Genomic DNA, 27,213 nt, shown 5'->3' with positions numbered 1-27,213 from the left:
TCTAAATAAGAATGACACATACTGAATCATCTTGAGAGGATGTAAGTGAACCAGAGAGAAAGGCAGGAAATCATCCTAAAGAAAGATGTTAAATTCAGGAAAAGGGCTGGCAAATACATTCCTCCTGCTTACCTTTTCTGCTGACTGGGCTGTACCAAAAAAGATGGGGATGAAAGCTAACCAAATGATGCAGGTGGTGTACATGGTAAATCCAATAGGTTTGGCTTCATTGAAAGTCTCCGGGACTCCTCTTGTTTTAATGGCATACACAGTACAAGTGACCATCAAGAGGATACTGTACCCCAGCGAACAAATGAGCGAGAGATCGGAAATGTCGCACTTGAGCACCCCCCTGGCGCTCTCTGGGTCCAGAGTCCGCTGCTCTCCATAGTCGATGATAATGTGCGGCGGGTCCACCACAAACCAGACACACACTCCCAGGAGCTGGATGGAGATGAGGCTGAAGGTGATCACCAGCTGGGATGCTGGACTGATAAACTTGGGTGCCGTGACGGATTTCTTGCCCTGCTCAAATATCCGGTGGATGCGGTTTGTCTTGGTAAGAAGGGCTGCGTAGCTGAAGCACATGCCAAGTCCCAAGAAGATCCGGCGGAAGGAGCAGATGATGGTATCTGGTGCTGCGATCATTAAAAAGGTGATTGAATAACAGAGAAAAATCCCTGTCAGGAGCACATAACTAAGTTCGCGTCCTGAAGCCCTCACAATAGGCGTGTCGTTATAGCGGACAAAGGTCACGATCACAAAGGAGGTGGCGATAATTCCCAGTATTGCCACGAACACTGGCACCACAGCCCAGGGAGAATGCCATTCCAGTTTGATGATGGGGATAAGCTGGCAGCCTGTGCGGTTGCTGTTTGGTCTCTGATCCAAAGGGCAGAGTTCACAGGAGAGCTCATCCACCTGGAAGTTGTAGCCTTCACAGCGCTCACAGTGCCAGCAGCAAGGGACTCCTTTCACCGTCTTCTTCCTCTCCCCGGGCTTGCAGGGCAGACTGCAGACAGACGCTGGGTGAGTGTGTTCTCTCTTAGCCCACTGCATGTCTCCTACCTGTGGGCATAAAAAATTAATGAGCCTTCCATTTTTCCCCCATTTATAATACCCTAATCCTAGCCACAGGTTTGTAATAAATTACTGAATGTTGACAGTACAAATACAGTTTACCATAATAAGAACCCAGTTTCTTTCCCTGATATTGACTTTATGAAAGTGTTAAATGATTGGATCCAATAAATCATTCACATCATCGACTTGATGAGTGTCATTAGTTTCCATTTACCTCCTCAGTGTTGACCAATCTGACATTTGGAGAAAGATTTATTGGCCCAAACAGTCTTAAAACTAAAAAAGAAAAAAAAAAGTCCACATGGAAATATGTTTTAGAGCTAATTATAGGCATAAATGCCAGAGTCCCTGACACACTGGCTCAGAGTATAAACATACATAGAAATGGTGATCCAGGTCTTTCCACCATATTTGGGGAAATTCATATCAAATTGTGTCAATTTTGAAAGGAAATGACAAAACTAGCTACTTTAATCTCTGATACTCCTCATGTGTTCATGGTGATAGCTATGTAATGTTTTCAACCTCTGTTTAAGTTTGAAATAGACTTTTTTCCCCCCAGTCTTGCATTTCCACAATAGGAAAAAGCTGAATGAGAGAGCTTGATGGTAATGTTTCCCATTAAACAAAAGTTGTTTAGGTGACCTGAAGCAGTGAAACTGGTACAAATGAGGGAGTTTCCCTTCTTGCTTAGAATCTGCTTCAAGGCCTTAAAGTTCCACCTCACTCTCTTAGATTAAATTACAGAATACCTCTATTAAAATAAAAATGCTATTTTAAGGGAATTCTGAATAGCATTGACCTCTTACCTTGAATTTGTTTACTAAAGTACTGGACTCAATGTGTTTTGGTGGGAAGAGAGGTTTTCCCACACCACCAAGCAATTCTTGGATACCAGCCAGGAGTTCTACAAATCAACTCAATTCTGACACTATCTACCTGGAAATAACACTAGATCCCACAGGTTAGGCTCAGTCCTACAACACTGTCCCTCTCACTTTAGATGCCAGCTGCAAGTCCAGGTTATCACATGTGCTTCAGATTGACTGGTTATAGACTGGAAGTTCCAGTGACATCTGCCTTGGGTTCATTAATTTGAGAGAGCAGTTTACAGAACCCAGAGAAACATTATACTTACTAGATTATCAGTTTATTATAAAAGGATTATAACTCAGGAACAACCAGATCAAAGAAATGCATAGGATAGGTGCAGAGCTTCCATACTCTAAGCACCACTGTCCCCAAATCCCCACCTGTTCAGCATCCTGGAAGCTCTTCAAACCCCACCCCTTTGGGTTTATACAGAGGCTTCATTATATTCAAATAAGTGTGGCTATTTAAATTATTGGCCATGAGTGATTGATTCAACCTCCAGCTCCTCAAGTCTTCCTGAGGTCTGAGGTGAGACTGAACATTCCAACCCTCTAATCATGTGGTTGGCTTCCCTGGCAATCAGCATCCAGCCAGAGAGCTTTCCAAAAGTTGCCTCATTAACATAAAAAAGAGACCTTTATAGCTGTTACCACAGAAAATTCCAAGGTGTTTAGGAGCAGTGTGGTCGGAACAGGGCCAAACACTAAATTCATATTTCTTATTATAAATCACAATGCCACATTTACCTTATTAGAAACACAAACACTTTAACAGAATATTAATAGGACAAATCTGGAAATTATGGATCATAGGAGATGACTTATTGTGAAAAGCAGCTACTATCAAAGCTAAGCTCTATGAAGGGACGGATTTCTGTTCACCAGATGTGAACAGTGATTGACACACAATTTGCCTTCAAATATTTGTTGCATTTGTGAGAAAGTTAGGATGGGAAGGACACCACAGCAGAGCCCTGAGGGAGAAGGGGCCAACTTAAAAGTACTGGAATCTGGAAATCAAGGGTTGCTCTAAGTGTCACAGAAAGCGAAGTTAAACGAATGTTTAAAAAACTAAACATAAAAAACCTTATTTTCCCAAGATCAGCTTTACTAAGAACCCAAAAGAAGAATGACCATATTCTGTGGTAGTCTGGCACCATGATGGCCACCAATAGCCTCACCTCCTGTAATTTGTGGCTCATGTAGTGCTCTCCCACTTTTAAATGGGCTGATTTATGGAAACAATGGTATATTCCAGAAATGAGTGCATATTTCTGAGGCTACATCATAAAAGGCTTTGGCTTCTGCCTTGCTCTCTTTTGGATCACTCACTCCAAGAGAAGAACCACAGTGTCATGAGAACTCTCAAACAGTGCTCTGGTAGGGAACTGAGGCCCTCTGCCAACAGCCAGTACCCACTTGCCATCCGTGTGAGGGAGCCACCTAGAAGCTGAATTGTCTGGCCCCATTCAGTCCTTCAGATGACTGTGGCCCCAGCTGACATCCGACTATAACCTCATGGGAGAGCCTGAGCCGGGACAACCCAGCTAAGCTGCTTCTGAATTTCTAATTTACCAAACTGTATGAGATAATAAATGTTTATTTAAGCTGCTAAATTTCAGAGTTGTTAGGCAGCAATAGAAAACTAACATAGCTTAAATTAAGCTTACCTACCCATTCCGTGACCACTACCAGTGAAGTCATCTATTGAGAATCTACTGAGAAGGCAGTGATGACTATCATGAAGCCCCCCAAAATGTTGCAAAATGTCTAGTGTCAGCAATATCCTTTCATCACTGTAGGGGTTGCTTCCTTTTTGGGAACTGTATGACCGAGATGGTTTTCATAAATAGATCTATTACTTAAGGATGCTTTCCTTTCTTAAGTGTGGTGTGAATGGGTGAGGGCGGAGAATTGTAGTCCCCAAGTTCAATACTTGCAAAGGGCTGTCAAATCTCCCCAAGGTGGAGTACAGAATTCATGCATGTTTAATTTGAGTATCCTCCCTTGACAAAGTAGATGGTAGTTCATGTGTCATAAGGGCACTCAAAACTATTAGGTCTATCCTATTTGTTCTCTACAAAGGAAAAGTAATCTGTCAAAACCCTGTTATTTTGCTGTTAGGTTTTAATGATTAGAAAAGTTACTTTATTTATGTATAGGGCTCCATTAGGAAAGTAAAAAAGATCTAAGTTAGAAGCATATAGGGGCTTCTCTCAAAAATATTGAGAAAAATTAAATGTTCCACTGAATGATTAAATTATTGATTTTAGACCCTAATGGACTCTTATAATGCAATAAAATACTCTTTGTGAAGGTTATGTTTCAAAGCTAATTATTATAAAACCAAAACTGCATTTTGTTTAGACCTTCCATAGATTTATGATGTTACTGTAAAAAAAAAAGTAGCAAAAAACCTCAGAAATATCAAACTTCAAGATTGGTAGAGACCTTAAAGGTCAGCTTGTCTAACCACATGTCTAATTCTTTAATTCTCAGTAAACTTTATTTTCCAGAAGGAAATAAGACTTAACAAAGAAATATACCTATACCAGATAAGCCTCATTATATAATATAAGTATTTATCATTACAAGCTAAATACCAAATTTTCCTTGGTTTGTTTTCAGTGTACTGAATTAAATGGAAAAATATTTTTTATAAATAAAAAATGAAGTTATAAGATAATGGAAAATATCACAATTTTTAAAATATTTCTGAATATTCTTTAAGTAAAAAATATATTCAAGCAATGCATGTGACTTTTATTTTAATGGAGAAAACATTAAGTATGTTTTAATAAATATATAAATATACATGATCCCATTTTCTCAAGGAGTCTATTTATATATAACTATACTGTGTTTTGATGCCATAGTGGAAGTCTGGGAACCAACTGATATTTACCTCAAGGAAAGAGAAACAGCAAATATTTGTATCAGTATCTTGTAAATACATTAATATTTGAGACAAGTAATTTATTTTACATACATTGCTAAATGCAATTAAAAACAATACTACTTGTGAGTAGACTAAACTGCCTAGTTTCACAACAGTGCTATAAAGCACAAGCAAGGATCATTTAGCCCTTCTGCATTGCTATGTTAACAAGTTATAGATCTTTCATGAGTATAGAGAAGCCTTACCATAGAACTTCTCTCCCTCACCTTTGACATTATTCTGGTATTAGGATTTTTCTTACCAAAATATGTAGTCAAATAAAAGGCTGATAGTTACATAGTTAGATCTCCCAGGGACAAAACCATAGCCCATCCCTGTCTTGACAGTGTTTACCAGCAGTGATTCATTTTGTTGGCTCTGATCCAGTACATTGCATAGAATGTGAGCCATCAACTACTTTCTGCTGTCAAATCCTGTTATTACTGCAGACAAACCAACAACCACAAAACCAAAACTTTCTGAGTGAATGTGCTTTCTGTAATCTTTAATCTTTCCTGAACAATCTAGAGGAATGCTTCATAAATTTTTTAAATAGACATTATTTTTATAGAATAATTTTCTTCTGTGTAGTTTTAGTAAATCCTGAAAAAATGATTACAATGTTTCCTAATTAAAGGCCTACTTATAATTAATTATTTCCAGTTTTCATTACAAAATTCTCAATATAATTCTACTTAGTGTTTTGTCCACATATTAAGTGGTATCTTCATTGATGTAACTACTATACATGTAGAAGAATTTTAAATATAAAACTTAAAAGACAACTCATATCTAGTCATATTTCATAATTAGTTCTTTTCATCTTGCTCTATAAAAAGGCATAAATTAATAATCATTTTGTTGACTAGTTTGCCATGCCAGTATTCAAAAACACAACTCTTCATTGATTTCTATAATGACAGATTATGTGTAAACATTTCTGTGAAACTGGGCAATTTTTGAAAGCTTTACTAAGTGTGGGTAAAATTGTAATATATCCAGAATCTCTTGCCAGGCCTTAGTGCATCTCATTTACCAATAATATTGATAGGTGTTTCCAAGGCATGGGGAGAAGTAGTCTATCTGCATATCAGTAGGTAATTACAAGGGGGAGCAAGGGCATATCTGGACTAGAGAGGCTGGGTGGGGCCCTTCTTTTTGCAGCCAGGTCACAAGGGACACAGTTGAGCAGAAGTGGATGACTGCTTGTTGGCAATAAACGGGTTTCTTCCACTTTATTTCTTCCTTTGACTGATTTTGGTTTCAAAGGTATTTTGCCCCAGACTGGGAAAATATTTTCCCTCTGGATTTACTTCCGGTGGTTGTCAGCAGGACCTCTGAACATGAAATGTGTCTTCATGGGTGTGACCCTTGGGCAGGCTGCCCCTAGAGATGGTGGGGAGATACCTCGAACCCCCATGGATGGTGAGGAGGCCCCAGTGGCTGCAATGGTAGAGGGTGTAGCTTCACCCGGGAACCCCCTATCTGTGGGGCTTCCAACTGGGGAGCCCCTAGTGGGGAACTGGTCTAGGGTAAAGCACCTCCTAGAGGGTGGGGCCTTCCCCAGAACTGGGGAAGAGTGGAGATAGTGGAAGCTGTGGAATTAGCCCTCCATAAGATAGAAGACTACTTAGAGGCCCTGAGTGGCAGTGTAGCAGCCAGGATTGTGGGATGCCTGTTTCTTGAGATAGTGGAAAGGGTTACTGAGTAAAAAGACACACTGCGGCATCACCTGAAGGAGCTGTGCAATGACCTATGGGATGCCCTTAAGAAAGAGACCATTATCGAAAAGACAGGTTGTGCTCCTGGAAGATACATTAGCAGCAAGAGAGGAGGCAGCTGGAGAATCCACATTGCAGGAGGTTGTGGGGAAGGGGGGGAGGGGAAGAGCAGCGCTTTCAGTCCTGGAGATGGTAGAGGAGATGTTGGGAGAGGATGAGGGGGTGTGGCAGTGGGCTGATCTGTTGCCCAGGACACCGCCCTAGGCATCAGATTCTCCCGCATTAAAGGCCTGCCTGGTTGTAATTAAGAAAATAAAAACTCAACAACTGTGGGCTCCTCAGGGGGAGGAGATGCCTCCTCCCCAGGTTGTGGAGCACTCCGTGCTCCACGCCAATACCCAGGTTGAGCTGGTGGACCTGAGCAACCAGTTTCTTCAGAAGCTGTTGGAACCTCTGTCTACATGGCTTCTGCGTCTCTGGGGTATGGGGGTGGAAAACATTGTTATACCAGGTTCTGAAATGGTAGACTGACTTCTCTGACAACTCGCCCTTCCTTCTGGCAGGGTTGCAAAGTGCCCACCACACCTCAGGGAACCAGGCACTTCTGGATTGGCTGACAGCAGACATCTGGGCAGTTTGACCTAATCAGGGTGATTTACCATACTTACCCACTAGCTGGAAAACGTAAGCAGACCTCCAGCAGGTGTTGTAGGAGTTGGGCATGAAAAATAACATCTATAATATGAACCCCTATGATAATGAGTTGTTCACCATAGGAATGAGAAATGTGGTGCTCCATACAGCTCCCCCATCTCTCTTTGGGTCCCTAGTGACTATTCTTGTCCCCTACATGTGGCAACCTATAAGTGAGGCTACTTGTACCTTAGCAGATGTAGGGGAGTTTGAAACAATAGAGCACGGAAGGAAGTACGGGCTATGATTGAAAGGAGAGGTGCAAAGGGCCCCATGAATGTCTTGAGGACCCAGATGTAGGTTGATTTGATAAAGGCCGTGGTAGTAAAAGAAAAATTTGATGGGAAGCCCAATAGGATCTTGTTGGAACTGTGCCACCAATTAAAGCCAGAGCAGCAGTTCCAGCCACTGAGGTCCAGGACACGGAAGCCAGAGGCAAAGCCCCATGTCTGGCCTGTGTCCCTTCAAAACTTCCTGGGGGACAGTACTCAGGGTCTGCCTGGGACCCCACCCCCACAAGAGGATGATTGGGCATTGTGGTTCAACTGAGGGAGGGTCAAGCCCCCCACTTTGGGGAAAGTGATGGGGACTGGATGCCACATGTAGGATTAGCAATTCATTGTTCACCCATGAGTTTACAATGTGTCCTGGCAGTGGTGGACACAGGAACTGAATGTTCTCTGATTTATGGCAACCCTCAGCATTTTCCTAGGACTCCTGCTGTGACAGATGGCCATGGGGGTAAGGCAATTAGAGTGAAGAAACCCAAAATCCCATTGGGGATAGGTCGTTTACGCCCAAAGGAGTATATGTGTACATTTCTCCCAACCCTGAATATATTTGGGGTAGATATCCTGCAGGGCCTGTGGTTACAGACCACCACAGGTGGGTTCAGATGGAAGTTACATGTGGTAAAGGCAGTTCTGAGGGGACATGCTGAGCATCTGCCTGTAGCTCTGTCTGTACCTTGGTGGGTGACAAATACTAAGCAGTTTAAATTGCCTGGGGGACACAAGGAAATTGGAGAAACTCTACAGGAGTTGGAGAAGGTGGGCATCATAAAGCCTATTCATGGTCCTTTTAATTCCCTAATGTGGCCAGTGAGAAAGCCAGATGGCTCTTGGTGTATGACTGTGAGTTACAGGGAATTGAAGAAAGTCACAACCCCTTTTCATGCTGCTGCCCCTCTATAGCAGCCCTTATGAACACCCTCAGTCATGAACTAGGGAAGTATCATTATGTAGTAGACCATGCTAATGCTTTCTCCTCTATTGACATAGCACAGGAAAGTCAGGGACAGTTTGCCTTCACATGGGAAGGCCGGCAGTGGACATTCGGTATCCTTCCACAGGGATACCTTCACAGTCCCACCATTTGTTACAGACTTGTAGTCCAGGACTTGGCCACATGGAAGAAAACACAAATGGTGCAGTTATATCACTACATTGATAACATCATGCTCACATCCGATTCTATTGCAGATTTAGAAGGGGCAGCTGCTAGACTGCTACAACATATAAAGGAGAAAGGATGGGCTGTGAGAAGCACCAAGGTTCAGGAACTGGTGTAAAGTTCTTGGGGGTTGTCTGGTCAGGTAAAACTAAAGTATGCCAGAAGCAGTCATAGACAAGGTCCAGGTTTCCCTATCCCAAACTGTGGCAGTATTACAGGAGTTTTGGGATATTTGGGGCCCTTTATCATTTGGCACAAATTCTGAAGCCCTTATACCAATCAACACAAAAGGGCATTAGGTGGGACTGGGATTACACTTCTGCAGATGCTTTTACTGCTGCTAAGTGAGCAGTCAAGGCCATACAGGCCTTTAGTGTAATGGACTCAACAAGGCCCTGTGAGCTAGATGTTCATGTAACCAAAGATCATTACGGATGGGACCTTTGGCCACAGCTTGAACAGAGATGCCAACCTATTGGATTCTGGTCACAACTCTGGAAAGAAGCAGAGGTCTGGTACACCTTGATAGAGAACCAACTGGCTACTGTGTACCATACCTTACTGGCTAAGGAGCCCATTACCGGAACATCTCCGATCAAGGTAATAACTACCTATCCCTTTGTAAAGTGGGTACAAGACAGGATCCAAAGGCCATGGAGTGACATGGCACAGATGCCTACACAGACCAAATGGGGTGCATACTTATAGCAGCATAGCACCCTCTCCAATAGCCCCTTAAGTGGAGAACTCCAATGCTTATTGGAGCCAGTGACATATACGAGTGGAAAGCAGGAAGAAATTGCTTTTGAGCCATGGGTTTAACACAGTTGAGTGGATGTGGCTTGGGAGCACGTAAGAGCATATTATGGGGGAGTTCTGTTTTATCTTTATGGCCAGTGCACATACCTTCCGTAGCTTAGAGTCCTTATCAGAAGGGAGAAGCCCCTATATCTGAAGATGCTTGGTACACCGACAGCTCCAGTCGTGGGCAGACCCCAAGTGGAGGGCTGTGGCTTTCCATCCTAAGACTGAGACAATATGGATGGAGGATCGAGAGGCGAAGAGCAGTCTAGTGGCTGAATTGTGGGCAGTATGACTCGTGATCACCCAGGAGCCCTCCCTTATAGTTGTCAGTGCTGACAGCTGGGCCATCTATCAGGGCTTTACCCTGTGATGACTGACATGATACCATGCCAACTGGATGGTTGGTCACTGACCCCTTTGGGACAAGTGCTGTAGCAAGACCTATGGGCCTCTGGTCGGACTAATACTGTTACTGTATATCATGTGACTGGCCATTTACCTTTGGTATCCCCAGGGTATGATGAAGCAGACACATTGGCCCAGGTGCGTTGGCTAGAAGGAAAGCCTACCTCTGATGTAGTCCAATGGTTGCATCAGCATTTGTTGCACATGGGGCAAAAGACAATGTGGGCTGTAGCCCATTGGTAGGGCTTGCCATTGACCTTTGAAGAATGGGCGTAGCAATTGGGAATAAAATGAAAGTTTTATCTACCATATAATCCTACTGAAGCAGTCATAATAGAACGGTACAATGGTTTGTTGAAATCTGGCCTGAATTCGGACACCAATAGTCTATGGGGCTGGTCAGTTCGTTTATGGACAGTGCTACAGCATTTGAATGAGAAGCCCCAAAAAGGAGCTGTAAGCCCTGTGGACATGCTAACACACATTGCTGCCTCTCCTATACAACTGTATGTGCAAACCAAAGAGGAGTTATTGAAGCCAGGATATGGCCAGCAGAGCAACATCCTGCTGCCAGCCCCAACTTCATTAAACCCTGGACATGGCCCTGGACATTTTGACACATGGACCAGCAATGGTTGGTCCTTTGGCACCTTGGGAAAAGACCTGGAAGCTGCTGGCCTCCTGTGTGTTCCTGGAGTAACATCAGAGTGGCCCCCAAAGATCATGGTAGTGTACCCAAGACATCCGGGAGGTAAGAGCATCTTACAGGGAAGTTTTGTTTTATCTTTAAGGCCAGTGCATGTACCTTCCATAGCCCCATATATTGGCCCATCTGTAAATCCTACACAGAGGGGTGTGAAAGTCTGGTACAATAAACTAGGACACTGACACTGTCCTACCACAGGACCACTATCTTGCATGCACCTTACCTGATGGACAGGATTTGCCTATGCTGATGTCATTCAAACATGTATCTTCTCACCCTTAAAGTTATTTTCTTCTACAGTGATCTGGACCCTTCCCCTGGCTGCAGCTGCCTTATGATGATTACTCTGAACTCCCTACCAATTCAGCTACTGGCACCTGTGGAATGGGCGAGCCATGGATTTAATCTGCATAGGACTTTGAACCTAGTGGAATCCTTTGGCTAGGATTGAGGATTATCATGATTTTATTGCTGTTGCTATTGTATGTTATTAGTCTGATTACAATGCTACAGTTATCTTGCACAAGGGCCATTGCATAAGATGGAAAGCAAGTAGATTGTGAGGCAAGATTTCTGGAAGGGTGGGCTGTGGGTAAAATTGCAATTTTCCAGAATCTCTCACCTGCCTTTAATTCATCTCCATACAATAGGTGTTTCCAGGGGGTGGAGAGGAGTAGTCCATCTTCATATCAATAGGTAATTACAAAGGAAATTGAATGCATATCTGGACCAGAGGGGTTGGGTCTAGCCCTTTTCTTTGCAGATGGGTCACAAGAGGCACAGGTGCGTAGAGGTGCATGACTGTAAGCAATAAATGGGTTTCTCCCACTTTATTTCTCCCTTTTACTGATTTTGGTTTCAAAGGTATTTTGCCCCAGGCTGGGAAAATATTTTCCCTCCGGAGTTGCACTCACTAAATTACATATAATCAGCAAGTCTAACAAGTGTACTTAATCAGCATGACTATTTAAAATGTCCAAATTTGGTATCATATTTTACGAACCATGATTCACATATGAATGAATATACATTGCACAGTTCATTTTATAAAGAAACTCAAAATTTCTTGATATAATATATACATATTCATATATTTTAAAGAAATTAATAAATACATATATTCATATATAAATATATATTGCCTCCATAATATTCATCCATTTGCTTTAGGTCATGCACAGCTTTCTACTCCTATTCATGATGGCAAGTGGGCTTAGTGTCCTTTGAAAATCTACTATGTGTGAGATGATATATAGATTGAAGCCCTGGTTTTATGTGGTTTCACAATTCTACATAACCTTTAATAAAGCAAAGACTTCTCCTACATAAAATGACAATTTAAAATGAAATTAAGAAGATTTTGCTTTCAATAGGATCAAAAAATAAAATACTTAGGAATAAACAGGTGAAGTGCAAGATTTTTTTCACTAAAAAACTATAAAGTATTACTTTAAAAAATGAAAGAAGATCTAAATAAGCAAAAAGAAATCCCATTTTAATGGATCAGAAGATTTAATATTGGAAAGACAGAAATACCCTGTAAGATTCAATATAATCCCTGCTCCAATCCCATCTGGCTTCTTTGCAGAAGTTGACAAACTGATCCTAAAATTCATATGGAAATGGAAAGGACTCAGAATAGACAAAACAATCTTGAAAGCAAAGAATGAAGTTGGAAGGTTCATGTCTCATGATTTTAAAACTTAGTACAAAGCTATAGTAATGAAGACAGCATGATACTGGCATAGTAATAGACAAATCAGTTAAGAAAAATTGAGATCCCAGAAACAACCTCTTACATGTCTGCTCAATTGGTTTTTGACAAGGATGCCAAGAAAGTTTATAGAGAAAGAATAATCTTTTTAACAAATGATTTTGGGACAAGACATGGCACCAAAAGAATAAGCAACAAAATAAAATAGATAAACGAGCCTTCATCAATATTAAATACTTTTGTGACTGAACAGATGTCATTAGGAGAGTGAAAAGACAACTCACACAGACTGGGAAAGAATATTTTCAAATTCTATATCTGATAAGGAACTTGTACCCAGAATGTATACCTAAAAACTCGTAGCTTTAAACAGTTAAAAGAGAAATACTCTAATTAAAATGGGCATAAGAATTGAAGAGACATTTCTTCAAAGAAGATGTATGAATGGCCAATATGTACATGAAAACATGCCCAACATGGTCAGTCATCAGAGAAATGCAAATCAAAACCACAGTACCCACTAGGACAGTTATAATAAAAGATACAGATATTATCTAGTGTTATTGAAGATGTGGAGAAATTAAAATCTTTACATTGTTGGGGGCAATGTAAAATAGTGCAATTATTTCAGAAAACGGTTTTTCAGTTCCATGAAAAATTAAATATGCAGTTGCCATATGACCCAGGATTTCCATTCCTCAGTAATTTCCATCCAAGAAAACTGAAAACATATGTTCACACAAAAATTTGTACATGATTGTTCAGAGCAGCCATTTTCATAGTAGCCAACAAATGGAAACAACCCAAATGCCCATTACCTGATGAATAGATAGACAAAATGTGCCATATCTATACAACTGAATATTAAAAAGAAATAAAGGATTAATATGTGCTATAAAATGTATGGACCTTGAAAATATGCTAAGTGAAAGAAATCAATCACAAAGAGCACATATTATGTAATTTTATTTTATATGAAATGTCCAGAATAGGTAAATCCATAGACAGACAGTAGATTGGTGACTGCCAGAGGATAAAGGGAGAAGGGAATGGAGCTACTGTTCAAGGGTACAGGATTTCCTGGGTAGTAGTTAAAATGGCCTAAAATTAGATAGTGGTGATGGATGCACAATTTTATGAATATACTAAAAACCATATATTCACTTTTTTAAAAGGTCAAATTTACAGCATGCTCAATATCTCCATAAATCTGTTGTTTTTAAAATATGTAAATTATTAAAGTTGATACATTCAGGAAGTATTAACACTCCATTCTTTATTTGCTGTAAAAATTAAAAAACTGCATGTCAACTCTGTTCAAGACATAAGGTTCAATGTGGCAATTCAGCAGTGGTCACGACATGGTCCCTGGCCTCCAGAGATAGTGTAGGTGGTAAAGAGATCAGCAAAGAGCCAATCACAGCTCAGCTTTAGATGCCCTAAAATGTGGTGAGGAAGCGGTGATGCTAGAGGGGCATCTAGCAGGGCCACCGAGCCCATTCTTCATGGATATGTCAACAGCAGCCTGAAAGACATGTAGGCGATAAGTCAGGGAAAATGGTCTCAAGGGTGCAACAGGCAAAAGGAAAAAGAAAAAAGAAAAAAAAAAAGACATTAAGACCTAGGGGCAAGAAGCTATGAAAATGGAGAAACTAAAGATATAAAGAATGCAGAAGTGTAGCTTAAAGCACTGGAGTTTGGATGTTATCTTGGGAGCTGGAATCCTCTGAAGGGTTATAACAAGGACAGGGATGATGAATTTCATTGTTTACAAGAATCTATGGGCTGCAGGGTATAGAGAAAACTAAAGGAGACCAAGACTACACACGTCAGTCCCTGGAGATCACTGTGGCGACCGATCAGGGAAGAGGGTGCTATAGAAGGATAAGCATTAGGGGAATAATGTGATTCCATGCAAGAGTCTATGAACTATGTTAAAAGCAGAGGCTGCTGCAGAATTCCAAATGAAAGATGACAACAGGAATCTGAGGAATGACAGTGGGCATGAAGGACTTGGTAAACAGCACCGGGTTGTCAGGCTTTATTCTCAAGGTCATAGAGAGTGATTAAGGATTTTAGTGCAAATATGTGACACGATTTTATCTATACCTATATATAATATACTTTATTTTGGAGATCAGTGTGGTGACTGATCAAGGAAAAGGGTAATATAGAAGCAAGGATAAGAATTAGGGGACTAATGTCATAATTTCATGCCAGACAAGAGCCTATGAACTATGTTAAAAGCAGTGGTGATGAGGATGGGATGGATTTGAGATATATCATAGAAAATAGAGAAAAGGGTGGAGTGAGGGAAAGAGAGGAACCAAAAGATGGCATTGAGACCTCTGATGTGAGAGTCAGCTTAGCATTTCACTTACTTCCACCCGTCATGTCTAACTAGTCACCACCTACATGGCCATGCATGCATGACCTTGTCCCTGTCTAACTTCCAGGAAATGGCTGATGGTTACATATCAGCCCTCCTTACCCCCATTATATATTTAACAGCACCTTGTACTGTTGACACTTTTACAGCATGTAATTATATATTTATTTGCTTGATTTTCTTTTTATTTAAATAAGTGGTTTCATGAATTCTAGGTTATGTTCCTCAGAATCATGTAAGTGGTTTCCTTAAAATATACATCCCTGGGCCCCAGTTCTTCGAGATTACAACTCAATAGATCCGGGAAAGAACCTCAACTTGACGTTTTTAAAAGAGCCTCTTTTTCCAGGAATTCTGACCCACAGAATTAGTAAACCATACCTTGTTAAGCACTGATTCAAATTTATTTTTCTCAGGAGAGTAAAAGCCAGGTCTGTTTTTCCATGGTTGCATCCAAGAAAGAGCCTAACTAACCTCTATCAGACATCAATGAATAGTTGTTGAATAAAGAAGGAATGAAAGGTCACAGGTGCTGGTGTTCTGCACTGAACAGGGGCACATAAGGTTTTGAAAGGTAAATTATGACTTGGTGCCCTCTGGGCCCTGTGGAGCTCAGAGTCCCAGTGAGGTTTCCAATCCAAGAGCTCATTAATTAGACGAACACATGAGCTGTATTCAGGAGCCAAGTTTGTCAGAGGCAATGATTTCAAAGGCACATGCAAGGCAGTTGAGACCATGAATATTAGTGAATTCTCACCCACAAAAATGATGGAAAGTGCAAAGGGGAAGTGGCACAAATGGCACCCTGGAAAGGGCAACTTTAAGGAGCAGATTCAGGAAGATCAGTAAAGAAGGAAAAAAAAAATATGGCCCTGATGGAAACTAGGGAAGGATTCAGTTCTAAGTCCAAGAAGCCAAGCATGAATGAGGAAATGGTCCATGATGGCCAAAGACACAGTAAAATTTCACCTTGACAGAATTTGAAAATTGAGAGTCCTCAGTTACCTTCATGTAAGAAAAGTTAGCTTTTCTGTGAAGCCTTTTCTGATCTACCCCAAAGCAGTCAGGTAGGTATCTTCCCTGTATTTTGTTATATTTCATTATGTATTTTATTATATCTTCTTGGCATTGTACTGTGATTATCTGCCCATGTATCCATTTCCTCACTCTCAGGGACAGATAGTTTTACCTCTCATTACCTGTCTTAAAGCCTAGGATGCAGGAAGAATTCTATGCTTGATACATACATAAATTGATTAATAAATAGAATGTGTAGTAATCTACGTTGCATGGCATGACTATTCCAAATTTATAATTACCCTCTATTTAGTGTTTGGAGAAGGTAGGGCCTTAGTCAGTAGGTAGATGTGACTAGTAAACGTGTTCTTTACTGAATCCGTGTGCTCTCCAGATTGTTTCAGCCATACCTCAGAGAAACTAATTCTGGGGAGACCATGCACTCTGACACATACCTCACAGATAGGTTGGAAAGATCTAACAAGTTAGTATCTGTGAAAGTGTTTTGTGAACAGAACATGTGTGTGTAAGACAGGTAGAAAACCCTGCATATACCCTGATTTATGACTGAAAGGCAGACCTGGGAAGAAGATAATCACTCTCCATCTATAATTAAATATAGCTGCTCTTCCAAAAATTGTTAGGAACAAAAAGCAAAAATCCTCTGTCTTTAGGATTTCAGGCAGATCTGCTATTTCTTACTTTTTATTTTCCTATAATCTCAGCTCTTAATGTCAGTTCCTGATAATTGCCACATGGATATGCAAAGAAAACCAGTCAGGTGAGTGCCTTTTGCCACAGCTGTGAGGTTGGAGAGGGTGGCACCTGTGAATGCATGTTGGGGTATGTTTGTGGGTGGGCAGCTTCAGTTAAGAGGGCAGAAAGTGAAACCTACAATACTTTGGATGAACAGGATGCCCTGTGATAGAGTTTCACCCCAACATGATGCATATACAAATAACCAGGGAGTGTGAGGTATTTGTAGCAATAGTATTGAAGCAGGGAAGTTATTTTTTCCTTAATTCTAAATCTATGATAAAGTTTGGGTTTCCATTCAGTAAAAATGGTCATTTTTAATCACAAGCCACTGAGTTACAATTGTGTTACTATGTCCTTGATTATATTCTAAATGACCAAAGTTAGAGTTTCAGATAATTTCCTTAGATAAAATCTTTCCACTTAGGATTGATTCATCTGAATATTTACTTTAAAAATGACAATTTTAACCTCTCAGGATGATTGGGTATGATAGATCTTTTAAAAATATATTTAAAAGCATTCATATTTTTAATTTAAAAGTTAGTTAAATCTTAAAATATGGTATAAATGAAATACATGATAGCTACATTAAACACATTATGCCAGTATTGTGTGATGACTAAATTCAACTGAGCAGATCCTTCATTGCTAATAATAACTAGAAGCAGGTAGTATGAAAATCAGCTCAGGACAAATACTCTGTAATACAATAGGCAATTCTGTAAACTCTTAGAATATTCCTTTTAATTATTCACATTCCTTATTTTTCCAGCACTAAGTCGATTGATAATGCATGCAGAAACTAAGATTCTTCATTATAAAACATTCTGTAATATTTTGAAAAAAATAAAATAGACGTTCAGTGCAGTAACACTGCTCCATTTCGATGTCAGCACCTGTCAGTCCACGTGCATTTAACTCAGTCCCTGGCAAGGTGCAGGAGCTTAATGCCGTCAGAATGTGAAAAGGTAGACTGAGGGGTTTGGCATGGTGAGCCACTTTATATTGTTAAGCAAACAAAACATGAAAGTGATGATGACGATGATGACAGCTAACATTTATTGAAGGTGTACTGGGACTTAGGTTCCCCCACCCATGCGCCACTCCTCTGCCATTTTGTTTAAAGGGATGTGGAGCACTAGGTAACGTGCCCCACCTCACCCAGTTATTCAGTTGCAGAGGGGGACTGCAGGCACACACTCAGTCTTAGCATTTTGCTGCCTCCACATAATGGCTCGCAAAAGCACCACATGGCATGTGAAAGCTGGTCAAAAAAAATTTTACATTTTTTATTTAAAACTGTATGGACATCCAGAACAGGGAGCAGATGAGAAAGGAGACAGTGGAGCAGATACAAGGCATCTGAAATAACAGTCCAGGGAGGAAGTGTGTGGACTAGAGAGGAGAGGCCCTGGACAAGAGCAGAAAAGTGAGTCCATGGCAGGTGGTTTACTGGAAATGGAAAAGAAAGGGTAAGTCTAAAACAGATTTAGAAAGGAGAACCAAATTAATTTAATGACGATTTACTTAAGGGATTTGTTCACACCCAATGCAATGCAAAGACCTTAAGATAAACATTTGCTTCATGGTGAGTATGCTAAGTCGAGTGATTCCTCTCCCCTCATAGCCATTACAGCGGAACGTTTCCAGCTAAGAGTCTTCTAGCTATTTCGTTCCATATAAGAACATCATAAAGGTAATTTTATCAGTTTTAGTATGCTTTATTCAGAGTAACCTTAAACTGTACTCTTCCTGACTGAAAGGTGTATATAACAATCCTGAATGAATGCATGCAAAATATGATACTTTATTTGAATTAAAAAGAGAAGACACCAATTTTAAAAAAAAGCTCTATTCCACATTGAATTCTTAGGGATTGCATGACTCTCTCTATATTCTATCCACTTAGAGATAGACATGAACTGCTAAACATCAACAAAAAGGCTCCTGGAGCCAGGAATAGAGCTATCACAACCGAGACACATCATAAAAAGAAATGACTTCTGAAAAATGGCAAGAACCTGATGTTGCCTTTCAGCCTGAAACCTAGAGACTAATGACTCTCCCCACGGAGTGCAGTACAGAATAGAAAAACAGAGAGATGGAGACAGAGCTCACTTGGATTCCACATGAGCAAGTGACCAAGCAGAAAAGAACAAATGAGAGAGAAATTGAATGGCAGGATGGGGGACTATGGCTGGCACTTTGGGGGAATATGGTTCACAAAGATGCACTTTAATATTTTCTGAAATTGTTTGTATCTATGCTGCAGTTATTAGGATGAGTGGTAACTAGAGCTATGGAAATACAGTGCAAAGACTTGCTTAGAATGTGAACACTGAACAGCAGACATAAAAGTAAAATTGTCTGGAACTTGTAGGAAAAACCTCCATGATATTAAGATACGTTTATTCTGATACAGAAATGACAATGTATCTAAACAAAGGCAACAAAATAAGAAAAGGAGATCTAGGACCTCAGAAGAGAAACATTTCCAGTAAGCCATATCTGGCTAAGGGTTTCATCAATTTATGAAATAATCATTTGCTCAAAAACATAAACTTTCATAACAGCATGATCAGCAAGGTATGTTCTAGGATATAAAGGTGAATGTAGCAACATTTGTGCACAGAAAGAGCTCAGCCAATTTAGAGGGGATTGGAATTCAACACTAAAATCATGTGATCAAATTTTGATGTTTGTGAAGCTGGGCTACTTCCTTTCTCCTTGCCTGGCAGAAGACTAGAGATTGACTATCTGGAGAAGATTAAAATATAAGGTCCCTTGGAGGCAGGACAGCTGAAACAATGGATCGGAGAACTACACTGAAATTAGTTGTGGTAAGCAAAAATATGAATATCTAACTGTGAGTTTTCCATTCCTCTTCTCCTACTTGGCACACAGAGTACTATCCCCCAACCAAAGGATTTGAAGATTCAGCTTTGGGAAACTTTTAGATCTATAAGCCTAAAAGAAATGCTCTAAACATTCTGACAACAGGTGATTTCTCAATGATGTCTACTGTCACTAACACATCCATGCAGGGTTCTCATTAACCTTTATAGTGCACCCTTAAATATGAGTGAAATCCAGGGATCACTAGGCATGAAGAAATTTTCTACCTTGCAAAATAGATAGTAAATCAAACAAATAAGAGAATAAAATCAATTTAAATAAACTGGGTGTATGCCTGGGGGAGAAAGCCATCTAAGAATTATTAAGTTCAGAGATTTTTTAAAAATGCGTGCATAAAACAAGAATTTGTTTCTTTAAAAAATGGAACATTCAGAGAGCACTGAAAGCATTTATAAACCAATCAAAACAATAATTATAATTAATACAACTACATTAATTATAATACGTAACTATTTATAGTTCTAGATAATGGAATTCATTATAATTCTGAATTATAATTTCAGAAATGGAAATCAATAGAAGAATTAGAAGGTAAAGTTGAGGTAATCACTCAGAAAGTGGATAAAAGAGACATAAGGAAAGAAATGAGGAGAGAATTTTAAGATCAGTCCAGGAAGCCCAAGATCTAAACAATAAGAATGCCAGAAGAGGAAAATGAAGAGTTGGGATTATCAAAAAAAAAAAATTTTTCCAGAAGGAAAGGATATGAAATTCTAGATTAAAAGGTTTTACAGAGTGCCCAGCGCAAAAAAATAAAATGTGCACGTATTGGGATATGCTATGTTCAGTTTCTGAATAATGAGGCTAGGAGGAGATCTTAAAAGATTCTGGAGATGGAAAAAAAAAAAGTTACAAAGAATCAGGAATCAGAATGGCCTGGGAGCTGGAAAACAAGGAAGCAGTGACTTCCAATTCTAAAGGAAAATGATATACAAACTAGACTTTGGCAATCTTGTTTAAACATAATACTAAAATGAAAGGCATATATATATATGCAAGTTCTTCAAAATATCTTATCTTCCATTTTCAGCCTAAGGAAGATATCGTTTGACGTGCTATACCTAAACAAGAGAACAAATGAAGGGAGATGGGGGAGCAGGGTTACAGGAAACAGGAAATGCAACACAAAAGAGATGTGAAGAAATCCCCAGAATTATGGTAAAAGGAAAAGGGCGGTGGTTCTGGGATGCAGGCTGTATACTGCACAGAGTACACTACTGTACCAATCAAAATCACAGAAGCTGGAGGGATGTCTCTAAGATCATAAATACAGCTGACTGTATTTTCCCCTAGACAAAGTTTGAGAGTAAATTGGTTTTAAGTAAAACAAAACAAAACACAGAGCAACCAACAATTTTCTCATTGTTGAGTATTAGCTACAAGAACAACAAAAAACTTTCCAGAAAAGCAAAGGTCATTAAGGCATGCTCGATGACACATTGCTTACATGTAAGCTATGCAGAACAGGAAGTGTAAATAGCAGAGAAAGACAGGTGTGTAGTAGATAACTCCTCATATTCAGTAGAAACTGACATAGCAGAAACATAAGTAGAAATTAAGCGTGAGCAAGTTATTTAGAAATGCAGAGTAAAACACATCGAGGAACAATTAAAGAGTTAAATGTAGCCATCTTTGGTCATCTGAAAATAGGGACAGATATACTGGGGGGCTGTAATCTTCCAAATAAGAGAGTTGTAGGACTAATGCGCTTTTACAAATCTTATGTACAAATAAATTTAATAAACGTTTAAAATAAGAACAGGTTGAAATTAAAATTAACTAGCCTAATTGTAAAGGAAGAAGGTTAGATACAGGGAAGTGCAGGAGAGCTAAAAATCAAATGCCAACTGAAAATCCATATAGGAAACAAGGAAGTGAGGGTTGAGTTTGCTTAAAATAGAATTACTGATGTAGAGACCAACTTGTAAAGTTTCTCATTCCAATGAGGAAAAAACAAATACAGAGATGGAAACAATGGTAGAAAATATGGAAGGAAATAGTAGAAAGAGACTATGAGAAAAAAATGTGGGTAACTAACATATCTAAAGGTGAAACCAAAGCACTTGTTATAGGAAAATGTAATCAAAGAGATGAGGAAAGAAAACATTTCTCTGCTGAAGAAACATCTGTGTGAATGTACTGAAAGGCAAAAATCAAGACAAGGGACTGATGATACAAAAGACTTTTTGGAAGGAGGTACAAGGTTAAAGAAAAACTCAATATAAATCAAATGACTAAAAAAGCTTATCTAATAAAAAAATAAAAATGAGGATAGTTTCAAATATTTCCACCACAACACAAATGCAGAATAAAAAGAAGTATACTATTTTTTAGGAGAAACACTTATGATTACCTAATTATATAAATAACTGCCTAATTTTCTTTCACATTTGAGGACTAGAGGAAAACTTTGTCAGATATGCCATCACTGAGAAAACATAAAATTTTTAAAAGACTTTACTGGAAAATATTTGCTTGAGTATGTAATCCACTCTGCTGAAAATTAAAGCAAACTTGAGAAGTCCAGAAAAGGAATCATAATATCAAAGATATGACCCTGATCATTGAGGTATGTGAGAAATCTATATAAAACCCATAGTTATAAAACTGGACACAGCAATCAAGAATTGCTTAAAAGTATATACAGCATAAACCCTGCAAATATACAATTACAATAATCTGGATCCCTAATACCCAGTTTTGAATGAAAATATAACTTGTATTTGCTTTTATAGGCAACAAAGCAAATGATGAGAAGAAAAAAAAAGTATTAGAAAAATTATAAATTGACAAATTTTAGAGCTGAGAGAAAATGCATTTTAAAAATGGATCATGAAGATATTCTTAATAAATTAAAATAAAATGAAACAACCTTGTTTAGATTACATTTTCTGATGACAGTTTCTAGTAAGGCTAGCAATAAACTCATAAACATAATGGCAACCACTTAGAAATTAAACAGTAACTCTCTTCAGAAAGTCAAGTCAAAACTGCAATTAGGGCTATTTAGACATAAAAGATAATGAGAATGCTGCATACAATGTTTTGTACTTTTAAAAAAATTGTATTCTTAATGTTTTTATTATAAAATAAATAATAAAAATAAATGAACTTAGTATTCAACTCTAGAAGCCAGGCAAAAATAACAACATAAAACTGAGAAAAGTAGAAGGAAGAATTAATAATAATAAAAGCATGCATTAAAGACTTAGATGACAGAATAATGGTGAATTAATTAAAAACAACATACAAGAATAGTTTTCATGGAATAACCAAGACAGTTTACAGACAGCTGGTAAATCTAAGCTGTGAGGATTAAAAATGTTCACGGGCTTCATTGTGAAATTGTAGATGTAATCACAGATATCAAACAAGGGGGGGAAATAACAAAATACTGTGTAATCTATAATAATGTAATATATCATATTGCTTTATAAACATACCCTGAATCTCCCAGATGTGGAAAACAGTCTGTGACATAGTGGTATTCTTTAGTGGCTGCTTGCTTTCTCTTTCTTGACCTATCCTGTAGAAACAATGTTTTCTGCCCTCTGCAGCATCATCCCCCATGCAAACCAGCTTTTGCAATGTACTCATCTCAAACATCCTGAGAAAACATCAGCATTCAAATTCAATGACCTCTCTTCAATTTCTCTCTTTTATGAAACCTCCTTCCTGGCATCTTGAACGCTGTCACTACTGTTTCTCTCCTACTGTCATGACTGCCAGTTCTCCCTTCTTCTCGGCCCCCCTCTCTGTCCATGGTTCTAGCCTTAATGTTTTTGGACTTACCTTTCTGTATTAGACATCCCAACCATTTCCTGGCTTCAATTATCATTGCTCTATTTCAATCCTAATCTTGTTATTTGCCAACTAGTACAACATCTCCAATGGCCTGCTGACCAAGCAAAGTGAGACAGAGCCAAAATACAAGAAATGAAGTTCATCCTGCCTAAAAACGTGTTCACCACCTACTGTAAGTAGTTTTCTTCTTGATTTCTCTAATTCTGTTCACTGAATTTCATCCCCAGTATCAGCCACTATATAATTTTTTTTCTTTTATCTACCCATTGTTTTGTCCAGCCCCACTGCAGTTATTTATCATAATGTCACCCTTGACCACCATAAAGAGCTTGCAACTGGTGCCCTTTCTCTTCTAATCCATCTTGCACATATAAATTAGGACCAGATAAAAATATACTAAATATCCTCTTTTACTTGTTTTCTTTCCTGAGAGAAAATTACAATACCTTCGCACTGATAAAGAGCAAAAATAAAAATTGTTAACATAACTGTAAGCCCTCAAAGCCTCCACCCCAATCTGCCTTTTGATTGTTACATAAAATAAGCATTCAGGAATTATATGCCTCACTCAATTTTTTTAACTCATCTTCCTTAAATATATACTTTGGCTTTCTTCCTCTGACTACTTACTCCTGTTTTGCCTTTGCCTAGAATATCATCTTTCCATTTTTGGCTATCAGAACACTATTCAGTTCTACATGTGAGGAACTGGGAAGTCACCACTCCATCCTAACAGGTAAAAGCTTAACAGAGAAATTAACACCGCTCCTGAGATCCATAGACAGATGAGGACCTAGGACAGACCACTGCCCCCAAGATCAGAGAGACAAAAAGGCAAACAGAGGAGCCTTAAAGGAGCAGGATTCCCTCGCAGAAATCACTTCGGGAACCAGTGCTGGGTAGGAAAACCTCAACTGTACTTGCTGGAGGCTCAGTGTGGACAACTATGAGTTATTCAAACTCCAGCGGGACCTAGTCTTAGGCGGGGGGGGCAAAATTTTGTGAGATTTATTTTCAGGAGTTCAAATAGGTTCTTGCAGTAACTATCAGAGAAAAATTCTCTTCCACTTCCTGCAGCAGGAGGGGAAAAGGAAGCATTTTGAAACATGTCAAGTACCCTGTTTTTCTTCACAAGGTCTGCCCTCAGGAGAAACTGGTTAATGAGAGCCTGACCTGCCGGGTGGCTGAGCCTAATTGACCTGGAGGACAGGGAACACCAACCGCAGCCCATTCCAGCCATTCTGTCCCACTGAAGCGGGGAGAGAAAACCTGAGAGACACTTGTCAAGTTCAGCGTCCAGAGGCACAGACCCACTAAGGGCTGGCGCAATCATGGGACTACACAACACTGTCCCCCGCCCACATTACTAAAGGCCTATTTACAACAGTTCCTTTTACCCATTCCATTTTGTCCAGCTATCAAAAAAAATTAGCAGGCATACTGTCTCACCTGAGGGTGTCAGTCCCGGACAAGTTCACTGCGGATTTGGTGAGACTGAAAAGTGACAATGGAACATTCTTGGGGTAAAAGTAATTATACCTGGCTTTATTCTCATGGCAGTGTGTCAAGCATTAGAATCACGTCTGCATCCGAAGTCTGCACGTCTGTGATCCTCCTCCATCTCTGCCTCCATCCAGAGCCCTGGGCAGAGCCCTTCCTATGAGTGACTCAGTCAAGGATAGCTTATTGCCTACGGGTGTGGAAGCAGTAGCCTAGCAGCAGGCCAGTTACATCATCTGATAGTTTGGGGTCAGGTGAAGGTACTGGCCATAGAAACTTTCATTTTCCCCACACATACCAAAAGGCAAGAAACACAACTTGAAGAGACACAGCAAGCATGAGAACCCAATGTGGCAGGGATGTTGACATAGATTCAACAGTAGTTTTGGGGATAAGATCATGATTTAAATCTGCTTTATAACTTACTAATGCATTTCTTCGACCTTTAGTTTCCCCATCTGTGAAAACAGGTCACTAATACCTTACTTCAAATGAGCTTTTGAGGCCTGTGTGAATGAATTCCAGAACAGGTAAGTCTGACCGGCACAGTGCACTCCATCACCAGCCAGCACCTCCATTCTGCATCCCCTTCACTTACCTACTTGCTTTGCCAGTCATTCTGGCTGCTGTGATTCCGTCTCCCAAAACACATTTGATATCTCCCCTACTCCCTGCTTGAATAATGTTCGATTCCCTACTCTAAAATAACTATAATGAACAACAGATAAATTATTTGAAAAAAACTCAAATATTCTGTTCTTTCTATAAATTTTTTCCAGAAAATGTATAGCTACAGTATATCATTGCTATAGTCTCATTACTGTGTGGTTGACAGTTTCTATGTACTGTTTTCTTTTTGGTGTATTAATTAAATAAGCACAGTGATACTTCTACTTTATGTCAAATAGTTTCTGTTATTCAGAGATCTCTGTACACCTGTTAAGTTAATGATGCAGCTCTAAAAATACCTTTCAAAATTGGATATATATAGAATACTGAAATGTCAGCTTTGTTATTTTGTGTTCTCTGAAACAATATTTTGTTGGGCCAAAATCAATTCAGAAAGATGAATTTATCATATGAATAAATGAGAGCCTCCATTGATTAGAATGTGTCTCTGTTTGCTGAAGCATGACATGGACTTCTTACTACATTCAGTCTAGCCTAGTAATCTGAACTCAGACTCAGATATTAAGGTCTTAGAGATTAACCCAATTGTATTTATTACAATATGTGAAATGACTCCTTTGATTCCAGCATATAAACTTGTTTTACTGTCTCCAGAGGTTTGTTAGATGATTACCTTCATGAAAATTACACACATATAACTGTGGATATAGCTGGAAAGCAAATCAATGACAGCTTACAGATCAAAATATAAGAGTACACATAACTTAAGATAAAAGCTGAATGCATTTTGGGTTGTCAGTGGTGGGGTAGTTATATTTCTTATACCCAACTACAGATTATGTGAAACTGGTATTAATCTCCCTGCTCCTAAGTCTCATGGTACCCTTCTGTTGTTTATTTTTTTTCAATTTCAAAAGCTATCTTGGGCATGCACATATATCATTATTTATCAATGTTTTATATTTATAGAAATATATCATATATTTTCTCAAATAAAGAAGATTCAAATGAGTTAAATTAAATAGGGCTTTCCAAAAATGTTTAAGATTTTGATTTCAGTTTGAAGGAATACAGAGTTGCATCCCTGTAATCAGTAAATGTAAGAGTTCAGACATAGGACTATGAAAAAATTTTGTGTATGAAATCAAACATGTAAAGTTAACTACTAAAGAGTAAATCAAACAAAAAAGTGGTATAGAAGAAAAGAACAAGCAGAGGACAAAGAACATTGGTGTAACAGAACCTAGAAATAATTTTCTGGTTTTAAGAGGAAATAGAATAAAAAGTAGCTAACAGAGTGAAAAGCTTTGACATCTCTACTTCATATTGTATCTGTCTCCTTTGCTGCCTTAATGTTTGGGTCAAAAAGCTTCTGCTCAGCCCTGCAGCCCTGCATGTAGGGCTGTTAATCATCAAAGGAAATTCTGCTCATGACTTAAGATTAATGCAACCAGACCCTTACCTGAAATTCATCTCCCCTGAGGAGATCAAGAAATATGTATAAAAATGACAACTGGATTGTCAAGGACTTATAGGATCATGGCCAGACCCATGTCAACAAAATGATCAGCCAACTAACCAAGGACAAGGAGTTTCACAACTCTCCTCAGACTCCTGCTGATGTCCAGATGTCTGAGGTCAATTGTCATTTACTGGCCTCAACCCCTTCCTGATCCCCCCCTTCCCTAACACAAAAGAGGCTTGACATTACCCTAAGTTAAGATGGTTCTTTAGGATATGAGTCCACCATCTTCTCAATCTGCTGGCTTTCTGAATAAAGTCACTTTCCTTGTCCCAACACCTTGTCTCT

General features: G+C 39.2%; 1 protein-coding gene and 1 long non-coding RNA gene across 4 annotated transcripts in view; one reads left to right on the top strand and one right to left on the bottom strand.

Moving 5' to 3' along the window:
* GRM8 (glutamate metabotropic receptor 8) overlaps nucleotides 1-27,213 on the bottom strand; it is a 774,566-nt gene that overhangs the window by 80,418 nt on the left and 666,935 nt on the right. For both annotated transcript variants that reach the window (XM_073238492.1, XM_073238493.1), the window contains exon 9: nucleotides 133-1,064. In XM_073238492.1, coding sequence (XP_073094593.1) covers nucleotides 133-1,064 — 932 coding nt within the window. The remainder of the gene's footprint in view (nucleotides 1-132; nucleotides 1,065-27,213) is intronic.
* Nucleotides 899-25,877, top strand: LOC140849863 (uncharacterized). Of its 2 annotated transcripts, none has more exons than XR_012132152.1 (4): nucleotides 899-1,029; nucleotides 23,347-23,445; nucleotides 23,925-24,009; nucleotides 24,409-25,877. It is a non-coding gene; the product is annotated as an uncharacterized lncRNA (long non-coding RNA). The 2 variants fall into 2 exon arrangements; XR_012132151.1 differs by lacking the exon at nucleotides 899-1,029 and adding an exon at nucleotides 20,279-20,627.

Source organism: Manis javanica, chromosome 6, assembly GCF_040802235.1.
Source record: "Manis javanica isolate MJ-LG chromosome 6, MJ_LKY, whole genome shotgun sequence".
In the NCBI taxonomy this organism is placed as follows: domain Eukaryota; kingdom Metazoa; phylum Chordata; class Mammalia; order Pholidota; family Manidae; genus Manis; species Manis javanica.
Note: the sequence above shows the minus strand (reverse complement) of the source record. Positions and strands in the feature narration are given on the sequence as shown.